Source organism: Mytilus trossulus, chromosome 8 (assembly GCF_036588685.1).
Source record: "Mytilus trossulus isolate FHL-02 chromosome 8, PNRI_Mtr1.1.1.hap1, whole genome shotgun sequence".
NCBI lineage: Eukaryota > Metazoa > Mollusca > Bivalvia > Mytilida > Mytilidae > Mytilus > Mytilus trossulus.
In genome coordinates, this window is record NC_086380.1 from 19,333,513 (window position 1) to 19,354,308 (window position 20,796).

General features: G+C 31.4%; 2 protein-coding genes across 2 annotated transcripts; one reads left to right on the top strand and one right to left on the bottom strand.

Annotated features, from left to right (window-relative positions):
- Window positions 1-3,323: 3,323 nt before the first annotated feature.
- On the bottom strand, window positions 3,324-8,226 carry LOC134680667 (large ribosomal subunit protein uL23-like). The gene is made up of 5 exons (XM_063539802.1): window positions 8,131-8,226; window positions 5,872-6,100; window positions 4,850-5,026; window positions 3,876-3,945; window positions 3,324-3,404 (listed from the first exon to the last, which is right to left on the bottom strand). Exons 1-5 carry the CDS (start codon window positions 8,159-8,161, stop codon window positions 3,390-3,392), a joined length of 522 nt encoding a protein of 173 aa, XP_063395872.1. The 5' UTR covers window positions 8,162-8,226; the 3' UTR covers window positions 3,324-3,389.
- A 140-nt stretch (window positions 8,227-8,366) lies between these two features.
- Window positions 8,367-19,615, top strand: LOC134680669 (ras-related protein Rab-34-like). The gene is made up of 10 exons (XM_063539803.1): window positions 8,367-8,434; window positions 11,926-12,038; window positions 12,377-12,468; window positions 12,890-12,955; window positions 14,590-14,691; window positions 16,516-16,580; window positions 17,367-17,494; window positions 18,069-18,159; window positions 18,385-18,504; window positions 18,867-19,615. The coding sequence occupies exons 2-10, from the start codon at window positions 11,970-11,972 to the stop codon at window positions 18,935-18,937; spliced, it is 804 nt and encodes a 267-aa protein (XP_063395873.1). The 5' UTR covers window positions 8,367-8,434; window positions 11,926-11,969; the 3' UTR covers window positions 18,938-19,615.
- Window positions 19,616-20,796: the final 1,181 nt, after the last annotated feature.

The window sequence follows — 20,796 nt, forward strand, 5'->3', positions numbered from 1 at the left end:
GGAGCTGGCCCCCTCTTAGGCAGTCAGTGGGCCCCCACTTATGAAAATTTCTAGATCCGCCAGTGGATCCTGTAAGACTTCTTGGGACTAAACCTTATCCACTCAATCCCCATTATTGGTAAAAGAGACAAAATACAGGGAAGGTTATAACGCCAAAATTCAACATAGTACTGGGAAAACATGTTTTTTCTGCTGCTGTATAATGTTGTTAGTGAGTCGAGGTAGTTTTTGATGAAGTTGAAGTCCTATCAACTTGAAACTTTTATTACCTTCAAAGTAAGTCTCAGAATGCAGAACATATGGATTAAAATCTGGCTGCATCGTAATATATTGGTATCAAGCTTTATATTCAGAAGGTAGAAGATAGGATGCCTTATACCTTGTATACAAAATCCTTATGTTAATTTTGAAATACTTATTATCAGTTCTGTCAACTTCTTATGAAGTGCGAGATTTTGCCAAAGTAAAGATCCAAGAGAAAAAACAAAAGATCCAAGGATAATGTGTGAAATTTGGAATCCCTAAATTATGAGTGTGTGGATCAACAATCAAGGTGAAAGTTACCTGCATACAGTAAAGTCCATATATATTATACCAGCAGCATAAGGTCAACTATATTCTGTGTATGGAATGATTGTAAGATGTCCATGTTTGTATGCAAGGGTTTATATGACCTTGATCTCATTTCAATGGGTCATTTATCCGTTATTTTATAGTTTGTTATATTTCTCAGGAACAACATGTATCAGTGATTTTATCACTTTATTTGGTCTATAAAATGATTGTAAGATGTACACCTATATTTGGTAATGTTGATCTTAGTGACCTTCATTTTCATAGAACATTGATAATGTTGTTTGTGATTCTTGTTGTAAAACCTTCATATTACAGACGACTTTCATCATGAATTATAAGGCGGTCTCAAAGTTTATATGATACATATAAAAATAAGGAGCTGTGGTATGATTGCCAAAGAGACAACCAACGTCCAAATGAAGTGGATAAAAACAATTATAGGCAATTGAAGTTCTTGTTACCTTTGTATTAGCATGGCACATCTCATTTCCATCCATAAGCCGCAGTCATGGGCTATTGACTTTGAAACTTTTGTTTATTTTAATATTAGTGCATGTGAATACGCAAGTTTGAGGAGAACCACTAATATGTCCGTTAAAGTATTATAAAATATGATTCATTTTACCTACATTAGCATATATCTCATATACATGTACATGATGTAGATTGTTGACTTTGAAACTTTGCAGATTATATATTTAAGTTTGTGATTTAAGGTCTGATATTTGGTATGTAGTTGTAATTAGTAATAGCTCATTTTATTTCCATAGAGATTGCCAAAGTTCAAATGAAGTTGATAAAAACAATTAGTCAAATGTAGTACTTGTAACACATATCTTGTGTAGAACATCCAGGTTTTGCTAACCATGAAATTTGTAAAGGATAAATTCTGGTTATAAATATATAACTTAGGAGTTACCAACACCAATATTTGTTATCCATGAATTGTGGTAGTAAATATCTAGATCTAGAATGTCCAGGCTTACTAGATATGAAATTATTTGGTGTACATGACTAAAATGAGATGTATAATGCTCGTACACCGACTATACCAATTATCATTAACTGAACCAATCACAAACTTTTATATGTAAACTTAAAATGTGAATTGGTTGGAGAGTTGTCTCATTGACACTCGTACCACATCTAATATATCTATTAAATTCCCAAGTCCATAAACTATGAATTTGGTGATGGTTATATAAGCGTTCGAAATGAGATTTGCCATGCTAACACAACTATTTATACTATCATGTATCATTTACAAAACTCATTACTAGCAACCATCAATGTCTCAAACGATATTTAATACTATCAAGTATGCCTTATAAAATTTATCATAAGAAAACCTGGATGTCCTTTATTATTACCGTGTGTATTTCATTAATTTCATTCAATTATTTTCTTTAAGGCAACTGGTGAACATGTCATTTCAGGACCTTGCAGTACTGGTTTTGTTCGTTGTTGAAGGATTTAGTGATCTAATAGTTGCTAACTTGTCATTTGGTTACTGGTGGAGTTTCTTTGGAAATGTATTTTTAATTTTTAAACTGAATTTTCTTTAGCACACTTTAAGCCATATGTACATGTACCAACCACCATACAAAATTCATGATTTCATCAAACCCTTGTGTTGTGTACCTAGATATCCAAGTCACAATAAACCTGGAATAAAATACTGGAGGTCCCATGTCATATGTAGTACCATAAAGTACACCATACAAAATGCATGGCTATCAAACCTGGATTTGCTAGATTTAAGATATAGTCTTTACCTTGTAACCTTAGATGAAGAACTAGCAATCATAAATTATTTAACTATATTTGAAGCAATTTTGACATCTAATGAATCATTTTTGTAAAATTTTAAATTGTGACCAACAACCAGCTTTACCAAAATTCAATATTCCATACACACTTAACATAGGTTTCATGTAAGAAATTGTTCACATCTGAATGAAAATAAAGGGCATCTCATTTGAGACAATTTTAGACAAAAATTCTTCCAAGTCGTACAATGTTAATTTCAGAATAAAGACATTCATGGAACCTTCCAAATCATATTGCCACAAAGAATAACAACACAAGACAGAATTATGTATAATGAGTTATATCTGACCATTGTTAACACATTCCCATCCTTCAATGTTCTGTCTCTGGCAACTGTCCGCAACAATTGGCTTTTCCAGAATATATCAACAAGTTTACATGCACTATTTTTTAGAAGAGGAAAAACACGTTCACGAGCATCAGGCCAGATTATTTAAATTCCTTGAAGATGAACTGTCTCGAGAACAAAATTACAGATAGAACAAACTCTTGTTTGTCATTGGTCTCCAGTGTACAGTTGTTTCATTAGCAATCATATACCATCCAATTATTTTTATATTACAACGATGTGCTCCAAACATCATTTCAGTTTATGTATCAGAAGTTTACCTAGGCAAAAGCAGTAGTGTAAAATGTCCCAGAGATGAAAGTAGAAAGTTGGTGGATAGAAAACTCTGGTGGATCATTGTGTCAAAGACATTTATACCACATTCTAATATTTGACCATATAAATATGTGTATTTTGTAACTTTGGCCTGCGAGATGTTATGGCTCTGGTGTTTCATGCCACAACATGTATGAGCTATCCACGTAGTAACTCACCAAATATGTAATAAATTAAATGACAGACAGAAATGACAATTCCAATGCACACTCTTAAATATTTGCAGGAGTATTAACAAGGACAAACATATCCCAGTACAACATAAACAAAAATACATATTTTTTTTTTTATTCCAGTCCCAAACAAAATGATGTCCTTTTTAGATGATACCAATCTGAAAAAGAAGAAGAATATATTAAAGTTCAAGTACATGTGTCCAGTCATAACTCGGAAATATGAAAGTATAAATTTGTTCACATTTTATATTTTATAACATTACTGATACTAAAATTCGCTACATAAAACTGTTTGCCACATCATGTTATGTTGGTTTTTTTTAAATTGAAGACAATAACTTCTAGAAACTTTATTTTTGTTTAGATTATATTTACTCCACATGAAATCTTTTTTAGATGTAGAGCACAGAGACATCAATGGATGTTTTCACTCTTTTCTCAGTGAATACTGAAGAAAACACTTTTTTCCTTAGTAAACACCATTGCACAATATAAATAATAAATTATGTGAAATGTTCTATTTGCAATCTACTTAAAACGTATTAATCCTTTCATTTTTATCTATTTGAGTGTATTTATTTTAACTAGGAAGATTCAACAAACATGTTTACACATTATAAGTTTCTTACCTTGTTGGCAACGTCTAATGCATCATAATCTGGGGCTAATCTGACGTAAGCTTTCTTTTCACCATCAGGTCTACAATAGAAATCACAGAATAAGTTATTACATTCAATTCTGGGATATTGTGTGTTACATTGTATATGGTTTAAATCATTAAGTAGTGTTTTCTGGGTGTAATTTCTTTGCTTTCATAAACATTTTGCTCAGAACTGTTTGCCATCTATAAAAAAAAAATCGTTAAAAAAAAATACAGTATGCATCAGTCTATTATGTTTATTTTTTTAAATAGAGATGAAGCACTACCTAAATAACTTAAAACTGACTTTTTAAAGTTACCAATAGAACTACATGCTCTATAAGAGTCTGTATCCCTACTACTATGCCCATTGTCAAAGGTGGGCAATATTCAACCATCTTTAACATGATATGTTTAACATCACAAATTTCAATACATTTTGGTGCATTTAGACCAACTCTTGTATTATTGAAGACTTAAATGATAAATTACAGCAAGAACATTGTTTTATTCCACTTGTTGGATTGGCCTTTTCCTTGGCTAGAAATGGTATGCCTTTGGATATGCCTTTGACGAAAAATTTCCGTATCTCTGCAAACCAATGCAAAAACCCTACCAGTTAGAATACATAAGAGGATTGTCAATTACTTCAAAACTACAAAAATTTGAAAGTTAAAGCTAATTTCCTAATGCATGTAAAGCAAAAGTTTGATTGACTTGTTTGCTTTGTTTGTATAATTGTTTATACAAGCTTTGTAAATAAGATTCACATCTTTAAACAATATATATAGGCAAAGTTTAACCTGTATATATCATATTTGAATTTTAATTTGGTGTTATCCTAATGATTGTACAATATACAAACAAAGCAAGCAAGCTAACCAAAGTTTTGTTCTACATGCATTAGGAAATTAGCTCTAAGGCAAATATTATCACTGTAGTTGCCTATAACCTTTTACCCACCTGATCAATGTGTTCACTTTAGCTACATCAATATCGTATAATTTTTTCACTGCTAATTTAATCTGTGGTTTGTTTGCTCGTTTGTCAACAATGAACACCAGTGTGTTGTTGTCTTCAATCTTTTTCATAGCAGATTCAGTGGTCAGTGGAAACTTCACAATTCTGTATTTGTCTAATCTATAAAAATAAAACATACAAATTGTGTAAAAGTGTATTTCAATAAATTTCGAAAACATTAAAAAGCAATAGATTTTAAAGACTATACATTGGTTTTTAGAGTTTCTTACTTTTGACATATTGTCCATTAAACTTCCATTTTGTGTCAGATCTGATTTTTCTTTAACCCTGTTTACTGAAATGAAAATTTTGATGATTCTAATACCTATTTAGGCAAAATAAATAGAACCTTTCCATGTAAGAGTTCCTGTCCATTTAGGTATTCCAATTATTGCAAGTGAATTGTTGCAAGGGTTCTTAAATGTGCAAATGTCTATGACCATCTATGACCCTCATTCCACATAAGGCATTGAATTCAAAAAGTTCCATTTCAAGACCTGACAGCTAATTTATTCATCCTGCACTCTTCAATGTATGCAACACTTTGACAAGGGCCTTGCTGCTGAACAGCAGAAGTCCAGTTAGACAATATTACCTTAATCTTATCAACAATATTGTTTGATTTCAATATTTCAGACAGATTATCATGAAAGTAATCTGTACAAGGACAAGGTATATTTTTCAAAGCATAAAACTCTTTCTTTCATGTGCAGTTACTGCATTTTCCATTCTTCCACAAGTTGCTACCCCCCCCCCCCCTTAACCCTAAAAAATATTTAAGATTATTTTTTTTGTAAAAGGTAGATTAAGCAGTCTTATTGTATTTATTGAAAAAGTTTAATAAATAAACAACATTTGATGTCACTCCATTAATCTATTTTGAGAATGTTGTTTTTAAGTGTACATGATATACATAACTCATTAGAGCAGGGCACACATATTGACTTTCTTCTTACGAACAATACCTGTCTGTCCTTGGTATGCTCTTCCTTGGATATTTTGGCTGTCTTGGTAGTGACAGTGTCTTAGGTCTGTAGAAATGTACTGAAGTCCTGATTTTTCTACTACGTTTTGAATGAATACCCTTCACCACATTCTTTCTGGTTTTCATGGCTTTATCCTTTGCCTTACTTTTGCTTTTGCCTGCTGGGGCAACTTTAGCTGGGGCATCCTTTTTGCCCTCTTTTTTTGGCTCTACAATAAAATAAAAGGTCCAGTTAAAAAAAAGTAAGCTCATCTCGCTATAAACATTAAAACTAATGAAGTGAATGGTGATAAAGTTAAATTAGAAACAAGCATCAGACATAATTAACATAGCACAGCTACAAACATCTAACATAATTTACATACCTAACATAGCATAGGATTCTCTTCCATTATCTGACTTTCAAAAGTTAGCTTCTGTAGGGTTTTCTTTTTTCACTTTTTTTTATATTCTATGTTTGAGTAAAAATATGGTGTTTTTCAACATGATAGGTTTAATTCTTATAATCTTGACTAACCATGTGGGTCTTGCACAATCAATAATTATTGACACAATATAAGGTTTAATTTCATTCGGAGAATTTGAGATATTTCCTCTCTGACATATAAAATGTAATTATCTGTATGTATAGTATACAGCATTTTTATTTGTATAATATTAAATATTATTTAATTTAATTTTACTAGCCGACAGACAACAAAGGTTTGAATTTCCACTTTTCTGTGACAGACGACAGGAATTAGGAATTCTAGATCACCGACAATCAGTCAAAGGGAAGCAATTCAAACCTGTGCATATTACACAGCCCTAATAATTGGTCAATAAACAAATTTCAGGTTTGTTCTTTACCAGTAAAAACTTCGTCAATTATGCGCGCATATGTGAAACATTTACCAGATAGAGGGGATCATCCGTATCCCTGCACTTTTAACTGTCAAGTGTTTCAATGATCATCATTGTGCAGGATACACTAGAAATAAAGTTTGTTCTGAAATTCCCTAATAAAAGCAGTGCTGATTGTCAATTAAGGTTCATCATAACAAACGGACAAATATGGCTGTATTTACATGCCGAAAATTACTCTGAGTACAGACTTACCTGTAAAGTTTGAACAGTTTTAATGCCTAGCATCCACTAGATATAATAAAGTTAAATCCATTTTGTGTTTCAGAAAGATTAAATCTCTTTTGGATTTTGATGGGCATTTTTTTTCCTTCATTCAAAAGGTGTGAAAATTGACTAAGTTGTGGAACCACTATGAGATATTCCCTCAGGTAAAAAACCGGTTTGTATTGTTTTCATTGTCCTTAATTGACCCAGACACCAGGTATCTTCACAACTATAGGTGAGTTAAAGAGTTTATCTGAGTCAGTGAGTGGACAGTATCAAAGTAATTCAGGTGTTTGTTTATTTTTGCACCTTCTGAAAAAAGGAAAAAAAATGCCCATCAAAAACCAATAAAAGTTTTATCTTTCTTAAACACAAAACGCATTTAACTTTTATATATCTAGTGGATGCTAGGCATTAAAACTTTCCAAACAGCACAGGTAAGTCTGTACACAGAGTAGTTTTTTAGGTAAAAATACGGCCATATTTGTCCATTTGTTATGATGAACCTTAAGAAAATCCAATTTGCTAAATTGGTGCAATATTGCAGAAGATTTCCATCCAATCGCTGAACATGGAAATAAAAGTGACGAAGACCCTAAACGCATGAAAGATGGTCACTAAAACCGAAGTTTTTGATGAAAAAGCATTGAACTCAAAGTGGTCTACTGGATTTTTTCACTCCCTTGATTAACAGATGTAAAGAGGTTTGGCCAGGATGCATTGTTAATTAATTCGGGTCATCTTGTAGGTCTGTTTATGTTTTGATGAACTGAAGAAATTAATAAATCAAGTCGACATCAGAAGTAATTTTATGATAATGCACTGTGGAATACCTTTAGACAGGGTTAAAGATATGCATACAACAATCGCAAATAATTTCTGAGATATAGCCTTCCGGAAAACTTTAAGTTATATATATGGTTTGACATGTTTACAGATATCGAAAAAAGCACGTGTAGGAAGCCCCCCTTTATTGCATCTATTTTGTCTCTTATTTCTCGATTTATGTGAAGTTGATTTTCATTAAGAAAGCTTAAAATCTGTTAAAGCTATATATATTATATCAGCTGGAGATATTTATATGCTATATCTTTTTTAATTAAACGATGAAAACTAAATTTTTGCTCACTATCACCCTTCTTCTTGTCTTTGGGTGCCATATTGAACTTAAAAAGGAAGTAGCAATGTTCCCACGTGGTCAATTTCGCAATTGCGCAAGCGTCAATTATTTTTTTTCCCTTTCCTTCGGAATACTTTGGACTTTTTATTATAAATCAAGAAATGTCTAGAAAAGCTCCAAAGTTTTCGCGTACATAGTTGCACTTCCGGAATTTTAAAGACTGAATCAGAAGACAATCTACCATCTACATTTACCAACTATACAGGGTCAAATAGGACACATTAGATATACACAAGACTAATTCGATTCCGTGGTGAGAAAAACCGGGAAATTACTTTCAAATTGTGACCTCAGCAGCCTACATAATTTCTACAACCTTTTAAAATTCATAATATTCTTCACTTTCAAGCTGTCAAATGGTTCTCACTCACAGATTGACCAAAATGTTCAAAATGTAAGCAACAGAAGAACAGCAACTTTTACCGCCAGATCCATTTTTACCAAGTTCCTCAATCCTAAAGCCTAATCTATAATCAGTGGCGGCACAAATAGGCCACTTCATGGTTTATAATGAGGCAATAATGCAGGGGTTTCACTTCATTTTGCCTATTGGAGGGTGGCAATACACCTTACCGCTATTTGGAAATCTGTCCTACTTTACCTGATATTCTGTCCCACTTGAACTTTTACGTCATACATCACTTTAATTTTCCGTCTTGTGGCGTTAGATATAGTCCGAGATTACTTACTTATTTGCCAATTTTCTGGTACATGTCATATTCAGACTATAAAATGTACACTTTCTTTTACACTATAAAAATTGATGAATATCACATTAACTTTTTCAAAAATAATAATTATTTGAGACCTCTGACCAATAAAAGTAACCGAAAAATTACCATTTGACCTCATCAAAATGAATGAATGAACTTATTTCTTACACAACACACACAGTTTTGTCCTTGTGAAAATTGTACTGTACATGATTAAATTTTCAGCCATTTGGATATCATACCTGTCAACCTCTGAAAATGAAAAGTCAGGTCATGACCTGCATTGAGAAAAAAAATCTCAGGTCATAACGCGTACGACATTTTGCGGGCTCAATTGAAGAACAAAAATATGTTTACATAAAATTTATATAGTCAATAGGTATATAAAACAGTTAGAACATGTATACAAGTTTATTTCAGACTATTGTTATATTCCATAGTAGCAGACTTGGCATTCTTTAAAAGAACTGCACTTGGTTTCAGTTCATAGCAATGCAAATGTCACATTATGTGTATTCATTTTACAAGAAAGAAGAGCACACAGTGTATCCTTATAAAGATCAGCCCTAAACTCTGTAGCTATTTTCTTTACTAAAGAAAATGCCCTCTCACTGTCTGCATTGCTGTTTGGCAAAACCAGTAATGTTTTAGCAAATTTTGACAAAACAAAAAATCTTGGCTTGTTAAGAAAAATGTCATGCAACTTGGACATTTCTCCCCAAAATGTACCAATGTCAGTTTCAGGGGAAGTGCAAAGTGGAAGTTCATCTAAAGGGGTCAACTGATAGTCACTGAACTCATCTTGTAGCTTGTTGAAAATATCGTTACGTAGCTCAGGTAAACAAGTCCTACATTTTGACTTTTGGTTACATAGAAAAAGACCGATAAAACCGAAGGTCATATTACTTCTAAATACCGGAAACAATTCCGGTCAGAAATCCGGGTGAAACGGGTAATGTTAGAAATTCCCGGGACCCGCCGGGTAAAGAAAAACTCCCGGGTGAGAGGTTAAAATAACGGGTGTCACCCGCAAAAAACGGGTGAGTTGACAGGTATGGGATATATAAGTCACATACAAATACAAATATTTTATACAAATATTTTATTGGCACAAACACAATTACAATAATTGGCAAAGGCCCATATTACAGTGCATTACAACAATGAATACAGCATACATTTACTAGTATTTAAATATGTTATAAATAAGAAGCTAAAATCTCGTTTCTATACATCAGACATTTATGTATATAAGAACTAGTCACTTTCAGGACTTTTAAAGAATTACTATTAATACAACTATTAATATTTAGCTGATTTTCACTACAACATGTAGGAAGTATATTTAATATCTTATTTTTAAAGTTAAATCTATAGTTTGAAAAAAATTCACATTTCAGTAAAAAGTGATTTTCATCTTCTACCTCACCTGATTTACATACATTACAAACTCGTTCGTCGGTGGCTAAACCTAGATATCACCCCTTTTCAATAGCAAGATTGTGTGCACTCAATCTAATTTTACACAGAGATGACCTTTCTAATCTATTACTTAGAACATCAACATAAGAACTACGCTGCTTTGAATTATGAAATTGTTGGTAAAATTTTAGTTTTGATGAATCATGAATTTTTGATGATTGATCCTGTGTGCACTGATCAATCACTCGTTGTTTAATACTTGGTAGATATTGTTTAATAGAAAAGTTTCCCCCAGCTAGGTTTGAAAATCCTAGATTGTTAAAAATAGAATAAAGTTTCTTTGTCCAGGGGTTATTTTTTTCAGTTGCCAGAAAAACTTTGGATATAAGTGCGTTTTCAGACCTTAAAATATGATTTGATTTCTGTAATAATGTATCTGCTTCTCATTTATTTTTTATATATTTCTCTCATAATTATCCACTGTCACTCCTTCATTTTATATATGTTATTGTAGTTAGTCTTTAATTTGTTGCCATAACCATTTATTGTCAATGTGTTAGTGCTAATAAAGTTATCTTATCTTATCGTATGATAAAAGGGGAAATGACTTACATAAAAAAAAAACATTTCAAACATTGCTGTCAATCTTAAAAAGGGAAGTCTATCAACTTTTTTTTTTTAATTACATCAAGTAAATACAGACCCAATTATTAGTTAGCCCTCCGCTTTGACTGTTAATATATTGATTTTACTTGTGACATTATTTAAGTTATGACATCATGTTCAATGTAACCAAAGACACACAATGCATCATGTAACGCTAATTCATATCAAAGACAAAGAATTATTAAAAATGAAATATTGGTATTGTGTTCCTTGAGTTCCTATATTTTCCTAGACTACCCAAAGTCTCACTACAACGAGACCTGAAGAAGGAAGTAGATTTCTGCATTCTGCACGAATGCAGGAATTAAAAAAAGTGCCAAAAAAAATTGAACTAATTTGAGTTCATAATTAGTACATGTACAATGAAAATTTTGGAAATTTTTCCTGATTTTTTTTTATTGATTTTTCTACTGTAATCATGGTAATAGGGGACTTTGTCCCCATATAAGCAATACAACAATACAATATGTCATGACCAGGTTGATGTCCCTTACACACATTCAAAAGTTATGTAGGGATACTGTTAAACAGAACAAACAGCTGAAGAAAGTATAGGTAAATGACAAAAACATTAACAGCGTTTGGAATTGAATTGTAACCTGAATGGTTTTGGTCCTGTATGGTCTTCAAATCCAGAATGATGGATTGATTAAAATGTGTCTAAAAGTTATCCATTACTGGATCCATCCAGGAAGGACCAAAACTGATAAGGCTCATCACCTGTTCGTTGTGTGTTTTTGTCATTACCTAGGCTATACTTTTGATAAACTTGTCATAAAATTTATATCCACTGATACAAATACATGTAAGATATGTGTAATTAGTTTCGCTTTAACTAACAGAAGCTCCATTAAGGCTATTGAGTTTTAGAGACCTCTATATCAATATTTTTTTCTTAATTACTCATATTTTGTATTTTAACATGTTATTTTGACTTTTTCAGATGAACATACTGTATCAAAGCTTTGATTAAAGTTGAAAACAACTATGTCTGCAGCAAGGACAATGATGTCACAAAATGTGGCGAAGGATAGAATTGTTACAAAATTCCCACAGGTATGTCTCATCTTATAGAAATAAAAAAATATGTAAGTACCTTTTACATGCCTGAACTCTTTGCTGAAGATTGATTAAAGCTTTTATTATTCTATAAAATTGAGAAAGTTTCTTTGTAATATGAATATTTGTATGATTATGATGTGGGTCTCATTGGGGTCTAAGTATGACAAAGGATAGCTGATTTTTTGTAATTGTGACACATGAAATCAAATAAATGTGCTGTGAAAAGGGAAATGAGGTCTACAGGACACAGGGTAATTACAAAAAACAAATGAGAAATATAGTGAAGTTTTTTTAAATTCAATTTGATAAGTTATGTGTTCCCTCTTTTTAAGGCATTTCATCCAGATGCTACACCATATCAGAAGATGAACTTTCACCCTAAGGTCAAGGCTGCATGTACTGATAATAAGACAGGCAGAGTTGGGTAATTATGTTCAAGCACTATTGTCATGATTGTGGAGGTCTCAAAGGTCACCTTTATTAAATCTTAGCTTGTTATCATCATCTCTATAGTTAATTTATATACAAACTATGACAAAAAATAATTAAACGACTTCCAGTAGTAATTTGAAGATTTCTGTTGCATGCAGAAATTTTAAGTTCTATTGATTTTAAATGATGTCAATTATGAACCTTACCCTTGCAGGTGTTTATTCACTATGTATAAACTTCTTGGACCACTGAGGCTTAGTTGATAGTATGTGTGATGGTTAAAGGCTAGTTATTTGTAATGTACACATATCATGATATGTTCATAGATTGGTAATAAAATATGTTTTAACTTACCAGTGAATGATGTCTCTGTTTGAAAGACCTGCCAAGATATTTAATTTTACTTTTTGCAGGTTAAAGATTTGCAAAGCTGTGTTAGTTGGTGATGTGTCAGTGGGAAAGACTAGTCTTGTCAACAGGTTAGAATTGTTACTCTAATAGATGTAAGAAGATGTGGTATGAGTGTCAATGAGAAAACTTTCCATCCATATTCACAATTTGTAAAAGTAAACCATTATAGATCATAGTATGGTCTTCAACACAGAGCCTTGGTTCACACTGAAGAGCATGCATGCTCTAAAGGGCCCCTAAAATGACAGAACTAGTGTAAAATCATTCAAATGGTCAAACCAGCGGTCAAATCTATATAAAAACTAGAAATGAGAACCACTTATGAACCACATCAACAAACGACAACAACTGAACATCAGGTTTACTCTAATATCTAGATTTCCAGTTTGTTTCAAATCACAGACTTAGTGCATTTCAAATTTTATACGTAAACTTTAAAGATAAAATTTTGGGAAGCATGATGCATAAAAACCTTTTGGGATTATAAAAACCAAAGGGACCTGAAAACAATAACAGTTCGAATTTTCTTAATATAATTAAAACTTATGGGATAAGATCTATTAACCCAGTGAAAAGACATCATACGGTCAATACTTGAAAATAGACCATTGTCTATCTGTTCAATATTTCAAACTCAAAATCATTGCACAGTTTAAACATGTTTTTATTGCCCACCGTAGCGGAAGGGACATTTAGTTTTTCCCTGTCCATCTGTATGCCCTGAAATTAGTTTTCATTCTCTAACTTAAGTTTGCATCAAATGCTCTGAAACTTCTCAACATTTCTTTTTACCACAAACACAGATCAAGTTTGAATTTTGGTGTTGTCACTTTTATAATTCTAGAGTCATGTCCCTTTACAAATGGAAAGATTGCTGATTTTTCTTGTTCCCATTCTCTAACTTAAGTTCGCCTCAAATGCTATGAAATTTCTCCACATTTCTTTTTTACCACAAAACACAGATCAAGTTTAAATTTTGATGTTGTCACTTTTATAATTCTAGAGTTATGTCCCTTTACAAATGGAAAGAGTGCTATTTTTCCCCCCATTCCCTTTCTTAAGTTTGCCTTAAATGATATGAATCTTCTCCACAATGATCATTACCACAAAACACAGATCAAGTTTGAATTTTGATGTTGTCACTTACAATTCTAGAGTTATGTCCCTTTACAAATGGAAAAATTGCTGAACTTTGCGTTAATTTTCTCTATCTAAGTTTGTCTCAACCAAATTTTATGCAACTTATACACAATACTCATTATCACAAAACATGATTCAAGTTTGAATTCTGGTTGCTTAACTTTCACTTTAGATACATTTTCGCCTCACTTTTAAAAGAGGCTAGTTACAGCCCTGCATTCCCCATTTATTTACAAATTTGACAAATATTAAAGATCTGTCATTAACACCAAATTCTTTATAAGTGAAAAAGAAAATATGTAATGTACCATTTTGTTCATGTACAATAGAATACTGTGGATTCATTTATTTTCGTGGGTACCAATTTTCGTGGATTAAGGAAAACTTACATGTTCGTGGATATTTAATTTCGTGGTTTTGCTGATACCTGCATACTAGCCTATAGAAAATTTGCTATTCGTTGAACATTTAATTTCGTGGTTTACCTGTTCCCACGAAATCCACGAAAATTGATATCCAACGAATAATAATGAATTCACAGTATAGAATTTCTACATTTCAGATTTTGCCATGATGTGTTTGACAGAGACTACAAAGCCACTATAGGTGTAGATTTTGAAGTAGAAAAATTCAGTCTGTTAAATGTGCCTTTCACATTACAAATGTAAGTATGCATAGATAGTAGTGGAAAGTTTTCAAGTATGACTTGTTCAACCAAAAAAAGCAAACCACAATAGCTATTTTGATTTAACTGTGAACAAATTTTGATGTAAAGTTTTAGCGTATAAGTTATTATATATACCATATCCTTTATTATATATAACTATCATGAAGAAATCTATCCAAGCATCCAATTTCTTAAATCCTGTTGAAGAAACCTCATAATTCACCTTCTTCACTTTATCAAGTATATTAACTTAGTTTGAAAAAAGTTCAAATCTTTTCTCTATTCACATCAGTGTTCTCCCCAGGATTTTTGGATAGCACCAGGGTAACGTGTGATGAAATGAATTTTACAGTATTTTGTGTCGCGTTGCATCGCTTATTTTTTTCTTGTTACTTTTTGTCATTACCTGTTTGCCTTTGTTTTGTGTACTGTGGTACTGTGTTGTAGGACTTTGGGTCAGAAAATTATTGGTAGAAAAAGTAAATCAATAAACAGTTTGTATACTTTAATATCTTTGAAGAATAAATAAAAGAAAGCACAATGCATAGTCTTTAAGCTAAAGTCACTTCTTATATTTTGATCAATCCATTTTGTCCCGATACTTGTAGTTACACTACACATTCTCCATGTTAGATTTCACCATAACAATGAACTTTGAACAAGATTTTGATACAGAACCTTCAGTAAATTAAAAACTATTTTCCATATAAAGTAGTTTATAAGAGTTATTTATTGACAAGGTTTATTCCTAGCTCTAACTTAGCTATAGCTATAAATGCCTGGGAATGTATTATAGTTGTGGCAAATGGCTTTTTAAACCTTTTACAGTCATATACTTCCTCTTTTACAAAAAAAAAACAACTGTTTATTATAATATGTCTGTGCATCAATAATGGTATGATTCTCAAAACATTTTTGTTGGTATGTTCTCAGAATGTTTTTATCCTTAATTTAACATTCTAATATAATTTTGCATTCAATTTCTACTTTATTTTTATTTGCAATGAGAAATTTTATGTGAGGAGCATTTATTTGTAATTAGCAAAATCAGGGGAAGTAACTCCACAATTAATTCCTATTAGGCAAATTATTTTGACTTGAGATTGGCGTAAAAGGGTTCATTAACAAATGTCTGCTTGTCCCTCACAACTCTGTTATTAAAATTATGATCTCTTAATTAATTAAAACACAAAAGAATCATGTACATCGATTAAATCCAATCATCAAGGTTAACCTCAACAGGTAAATCGATCACGTGGTAAAACAATCTACTTGTCATTACTGGATTATACTGGTTAGAACTGGTCAATTTTGATGTAAAGTTGAAGTCATCTGAAACTTTACCGATTTGAATAGGATTTTTTTACCGAAAACTTTAGCACCACGGAGAAAAATTATACATCGCGGCAAGAACGATACCACCACGGCAGAAAATTATACATCGCGGGCCCGTGGTCCTTTAAGGGCCTGGGGAGAACACTGATTCACATGTTCTTGTGTATTAAAGAGAGGCAAAAGATACCAAAGGGACATTCAGACTTATGCGATGGAAATAAACTGGCAAGGCTTTGGCAAAAAAATACCAAAAGACAAACGACATTACACAAAACACAACATTAAAAAACTAAACGCTGAGTAACACAAATCTGTCAGCATACAGGTATGAAACTTTTGTTATTTAGAATTACATACTGATTAAAGACATCAAAAAATATATTATTTTAATACCATTAGCTTTTTTTCATTTTATTTTACATTTGTAAATCTTACACTTGTCTTGAGTTACATGAGTTTCAATCTTTTATTGTGTTTAAATGCTAGCTGGGACACAGCAGGACAAGAAAGATTTAAATGTATAGCAGCATCTTATTACAGAGGTGCTAATGGTAAGTACTGTGAAATAATAAGAAAAGAATGTTGTTTTAATGACATTTAAGACTGTAATTAGATATAAGAAGATGTCGTATGAGTGGCAATGAGACATCCCTCCATCCAAGTCACAATTTCTAAATTAAAAATCATTATAGGTCAGAGTACTGTCTCATACTTGCCAACTGTCACTATTTGCGGGGGATTTACCCCATGGAGACTCCCAAATTGAAATTTTGAAAGAGCAATTTTGTCCACAATTTAATCAAAACAATTAATTTTACAATGACATTAGGTTTATAAAAGTATGAACAAGCCAAAAAACAACTTTAAAATGTATTTGCAGGCCCCCTTGAAGGTTTTTTAGGACTATGACAGCCATCTTGTATGCAAAACCCCCATTGGCATTTTGAAAAGTTGGCAGGTATGCTGTCTTCAACACAGAGCCATGGCTCACATGGAACAGCAAGCTATAAAGGGCCCCACAAATGACTATTGTAAAACCATTCAAATGGGAAAACCAACAGTCTAATCTAAATAAAAAGCAAGAAACACCAATGAACCATATCAACAAACGACAATAATGTAATGTTCACCATAAACCAAATACATAGATTTTCATAAGATCAATTAGTTATCAGTCAGAAATGAAATATTATTCAGAAATAGAATATGAGTTTCATTTAATTTTGGCATTTATTGACATAGTTCAAATGCTCGTTGTTAATGATTATGATCATTTTGACTTTGTTATGATATTTCACTTCTCTCTTTTGATGTTTGACATTGTTTTATAATTTCAGTGACAATAGTTGTGTTTGATTTGTCTGATGAATCTTCATTAGCCAATGTAGCACGATGGATGGACGATGCTGCTGGGAACTCCTCTGATCCAATCAAATTTGTCGTTGGTACAAAGAAAGATTTAGTAGTAAGACATCTTTGTTGTCAATATGAATCTGTTTCAGTAAACAAACAAAAGAAAACATGTGATGTTTTGTCCTATTGGAAATATAATCTTTACTTCATTTTATATCTTTAGAAAATGGGCAAAATAATATTGTAAAAGTGTATATTGATAAAATTGGAAAAAAAAAAAAAGGAACTAATTTTCATTATTTTTACCTTGCATGTACCTACAAAGCTGTGAATCATTTCTAGCTTCAATATTGATTATAATAAATTAAGAGTCCTGTTTTTGTTTTGTGGTTTCTTCATTTTTTTTAAGTAAATCAAGCAACTGCTTGTATCAGTTTTGAAAGATTTGTTTTTCAATTTTGAATTTAGTAATTAACCTTTGACAACAATAATGACCAGTTATTTATGTCCGAGAAGAGTAGCAAGGTACCAAGATGCTCAAAAAAGGTTTTGACAATAGTAAAAACACAATTTGAAACCAAAAAGTTTTGTGTTTTAGTATTTATAAAGAAAACACACCATGATATGATAAATAGAAATTGTTGTTGAAAAAGGAATCACTGAAAAAAAATGTCCCTTTTTTTTAGTCGCCAGCTGCTTTTGAATCAATTGAACAGAATGCAGTAGAAATAGCTAATTCATTGGGAGCAGAGTTTTGGGCTGTGTCATCCAAAACAGGTATTTATATTCAATAAATTTACAATTAGTTATGCCTTGAGTTTTAAAAATTATGATTCATTTACTCATAGTTGTACTAGTTTAGAATTGACACTTAACCAAGAAACAAAGAGCGTTTAATGAAATTATTGTCTTTTCAAGATATTTCAGGAATTATTCTGGGGGGTTATCAAGTTCAAATGACCCAAATTGTAAATTAATAATTTGAAATATTTATTTACCTAGGTGAGAATGTGAAAGAGTTTTTCTTCAGAGCAGTAGCATTAACTTTTGAAGCAGCTATTTTACGAGAGATAGACACATCAAGTGATGGACCTACCAAACAGATTGGTAATGATTTAATCAGTAAGTACATGTATTGAAAGATTTTAAAACCATATGATATACTGGGTAATCACTGAGGTTTTATTATAAGCGATCAAATTCAGGCATCATGGATAATTACATTGACTATTTATTTATGGTCACTGATTTAAATGTTGTTACTCTTGATGTCAATATAAGTGTCCATAATCAGATTTAGAAACCATGTCATAGTTTTGTTATAATTTGTTTGAATATGTATAATAACTTTATTGTCTTTATAGAGGCCATGTATTGGTTCCATGACAAGCTAATTGTAAAAGTAAATAACTTTATGTTCATTTGTTTTAGAATGTACCATTTCAATATATTATTTCAATTATTTATAACTTCTTTCTTTACAGAGGTAGACAATGAAAATGTGTTTGAAAGAAGAAGCAAGAAGAATCCTTTAGGAAAATGTTGTGATATGTAAACTCTTCAGTCTTCCAATGTGCCATCAATAACATTAGACAGATACCATCTTTAGTCCAAACCAGAATCTTATTGTATTATTTTGGGGTATAATGTCTAATTTACATATCATGTTCAAACAAGGATCTTTCATTTGTTAACCATTTTACTTTCAAATTATCATATTTGTTTACATTCTTGCAGGAGCATTTAAAATTTGTTAGCTGTTAAATCCATAAATGCTATGTAGAGGAGTGCTTCATAAAAAACTTACCTTCAGATTTATCATAGATTAACCTGAACTTTTTTTTAGCAGTTTAAAAGCTTTTCTGATATAACTGACTTCTGCTAGAAAAATGGTTAATAAATCAATGGTTTCTGTAATATGCTAAGATATCACATAAAGAATTATTGTGGTTTTTCAAAAGAAACAGAGAAAGTAAAGACATTTATATTAAAACCATAAAAACCAATGTTTTAACCAGTTATTCCATAACATTCTTATATAAAAGACAGTGTCTTTCACCTAGGAATTTGAAGTTCATTTAAAATATAAATGTATTGTAAAAGGTTAACTGTAATTTTCTATAAAAGGCCAAATAGTGTACATATATTTTTTGTAGATTTCCTTATATGGATTTTTTTAAGTTGTTCGTTAAGAATTTATTGTTGTTTTTTAATATACTTGTCAACATAGAGAAAAAGGTATATTTTTGTTAACCCTTTCCTCCATAATGACGCCTTTTGACGCCACCCTCCTTACTCCATAATGACACCTTTTGACGCCTGTGTAGTACCTCAGTTGAAACACTTTGACTACAAAATGTCTGCCGTAGACTAAATAAAATTTGTATCCAATATGAAAAGGAATATCATAGGACTATCAGACTTAAATTTATTTGATGAAATAGTTGTTTTTCGCAATGCCTGAATACTTTAAAGCATATGTTCAGCGTTTTATTAAAAAAATCCTATGCATATCAAGTATGCAAAAAAAATATTTCAATGGAGGAAAGGGTTAAAATCAATTTGGCTCGTTTAATTTTCTTCAAATTTTGAAAAAGTATTCACTTTGACCCTTTGACAAAAATTCAAATCAGATTGAACTTATCAACGCAGCGTCATTAAAACGTTCTGCTGATTTTACAGAGTTATTTCCCTGTAGTGTTAGGTACCACCTTAACTAACAGTTGATCCATTTTTTATATGTAAAAGTTTGAACTGTTTCAATTCAATTGATGGGATTATGCTTATATTTCAGTGGTCATCTTGATTCACTGTTCTGGTAGATGGTCTTTTTTTTATAAATTACCATTGGCTAAGTGGTTACAGTAAATACAAGATATACATTACTAAATATCATATTATGATGATTTGTTTATAATGCACTTATTAAGTATTTTTTCATTGACACTCTGTGTATTTACTTTTCAAATCTTCTTTTAAAAAAAAGATTATTTCTGAATACAAGTTACCTAACATATTCTTTCTATTCTGTAATCCAGTTTGACTGCCATTCCTACCCCATTAATTTTAATATTTATTTCAATCAATTAAGACATTTTATATGAATTCTAAATTGTTGTTTAGTTCTAAATGCCTACTTAAAGTCATGGATATTTTCAATCTATTAACTTAATTCAAATGTGTACAGCAGTCTTAATAGAAAGTTTTGACATTTATGTATGCATTAACTTTTTATGGTACCATGGTATCAGAACTGTAGTGCTATTAGTTTATAATTGCCATTTTTGACTAGTCATAGTTACTTTGAGACTTAGTATCTCTGAATTTGCATTTTTTTACACTGGGTAGTTGTTTAGTTAGTGCATTGATATTTCACAATTTTATATTTTATTACATGGAAATCATATCATGGGT

What these genes read in the sequence shown, in the direction of transcription:
- LOC134680667 (XM_063539802.1), bottom strand. Translation starts at nt 8,161, where the DNA reads ATGGCACCCAAAGACAAGAAGAAGGGTGATA. An exon ending in AGACAAGAAGAAGGGTGATA is followed by an intron (nt 6,101 to 8,130) that starts GTGAGCAAAAAT and finishes ATTTTATTGTAG; the next exon opens with AGCCAAAAAAAGAGGGCAAA. An exon ending in AGCATACCAAGGACAGACAG is followed by an intron (nt 5,027 to 5,871) that starts GTATTGTTCGTA and finishes TTATTTTTATAG; the next exon opens with ATTAGACAAATACAGAATTG.
- LOC134680669 (XM_063539803.1), top strand. Translation starts at nt 11,970, where the DNA reads ATGTCTGCAGCAAGGACAATGATGTCACAAAATGTGGCGAAGGATAGA. An exon ending in TTGTTACAAAATTCCCACAG is followed by an intron (nt 12,039 to 12,376) that starts GTATGTCTCATC and finishes CCTCTTTTTAAG; the next exon opens with GCATTTCATCCAGATGCTAC. An exon ending in AAGACTAGTCTTGTCAACAG is followed by an intron (nt 12,956 to 14,589) that starts GTTAGAATTGTT and finishes TCTACATTTCAG; the next exon opens with ATTTTGCCATGATGTGTTTG.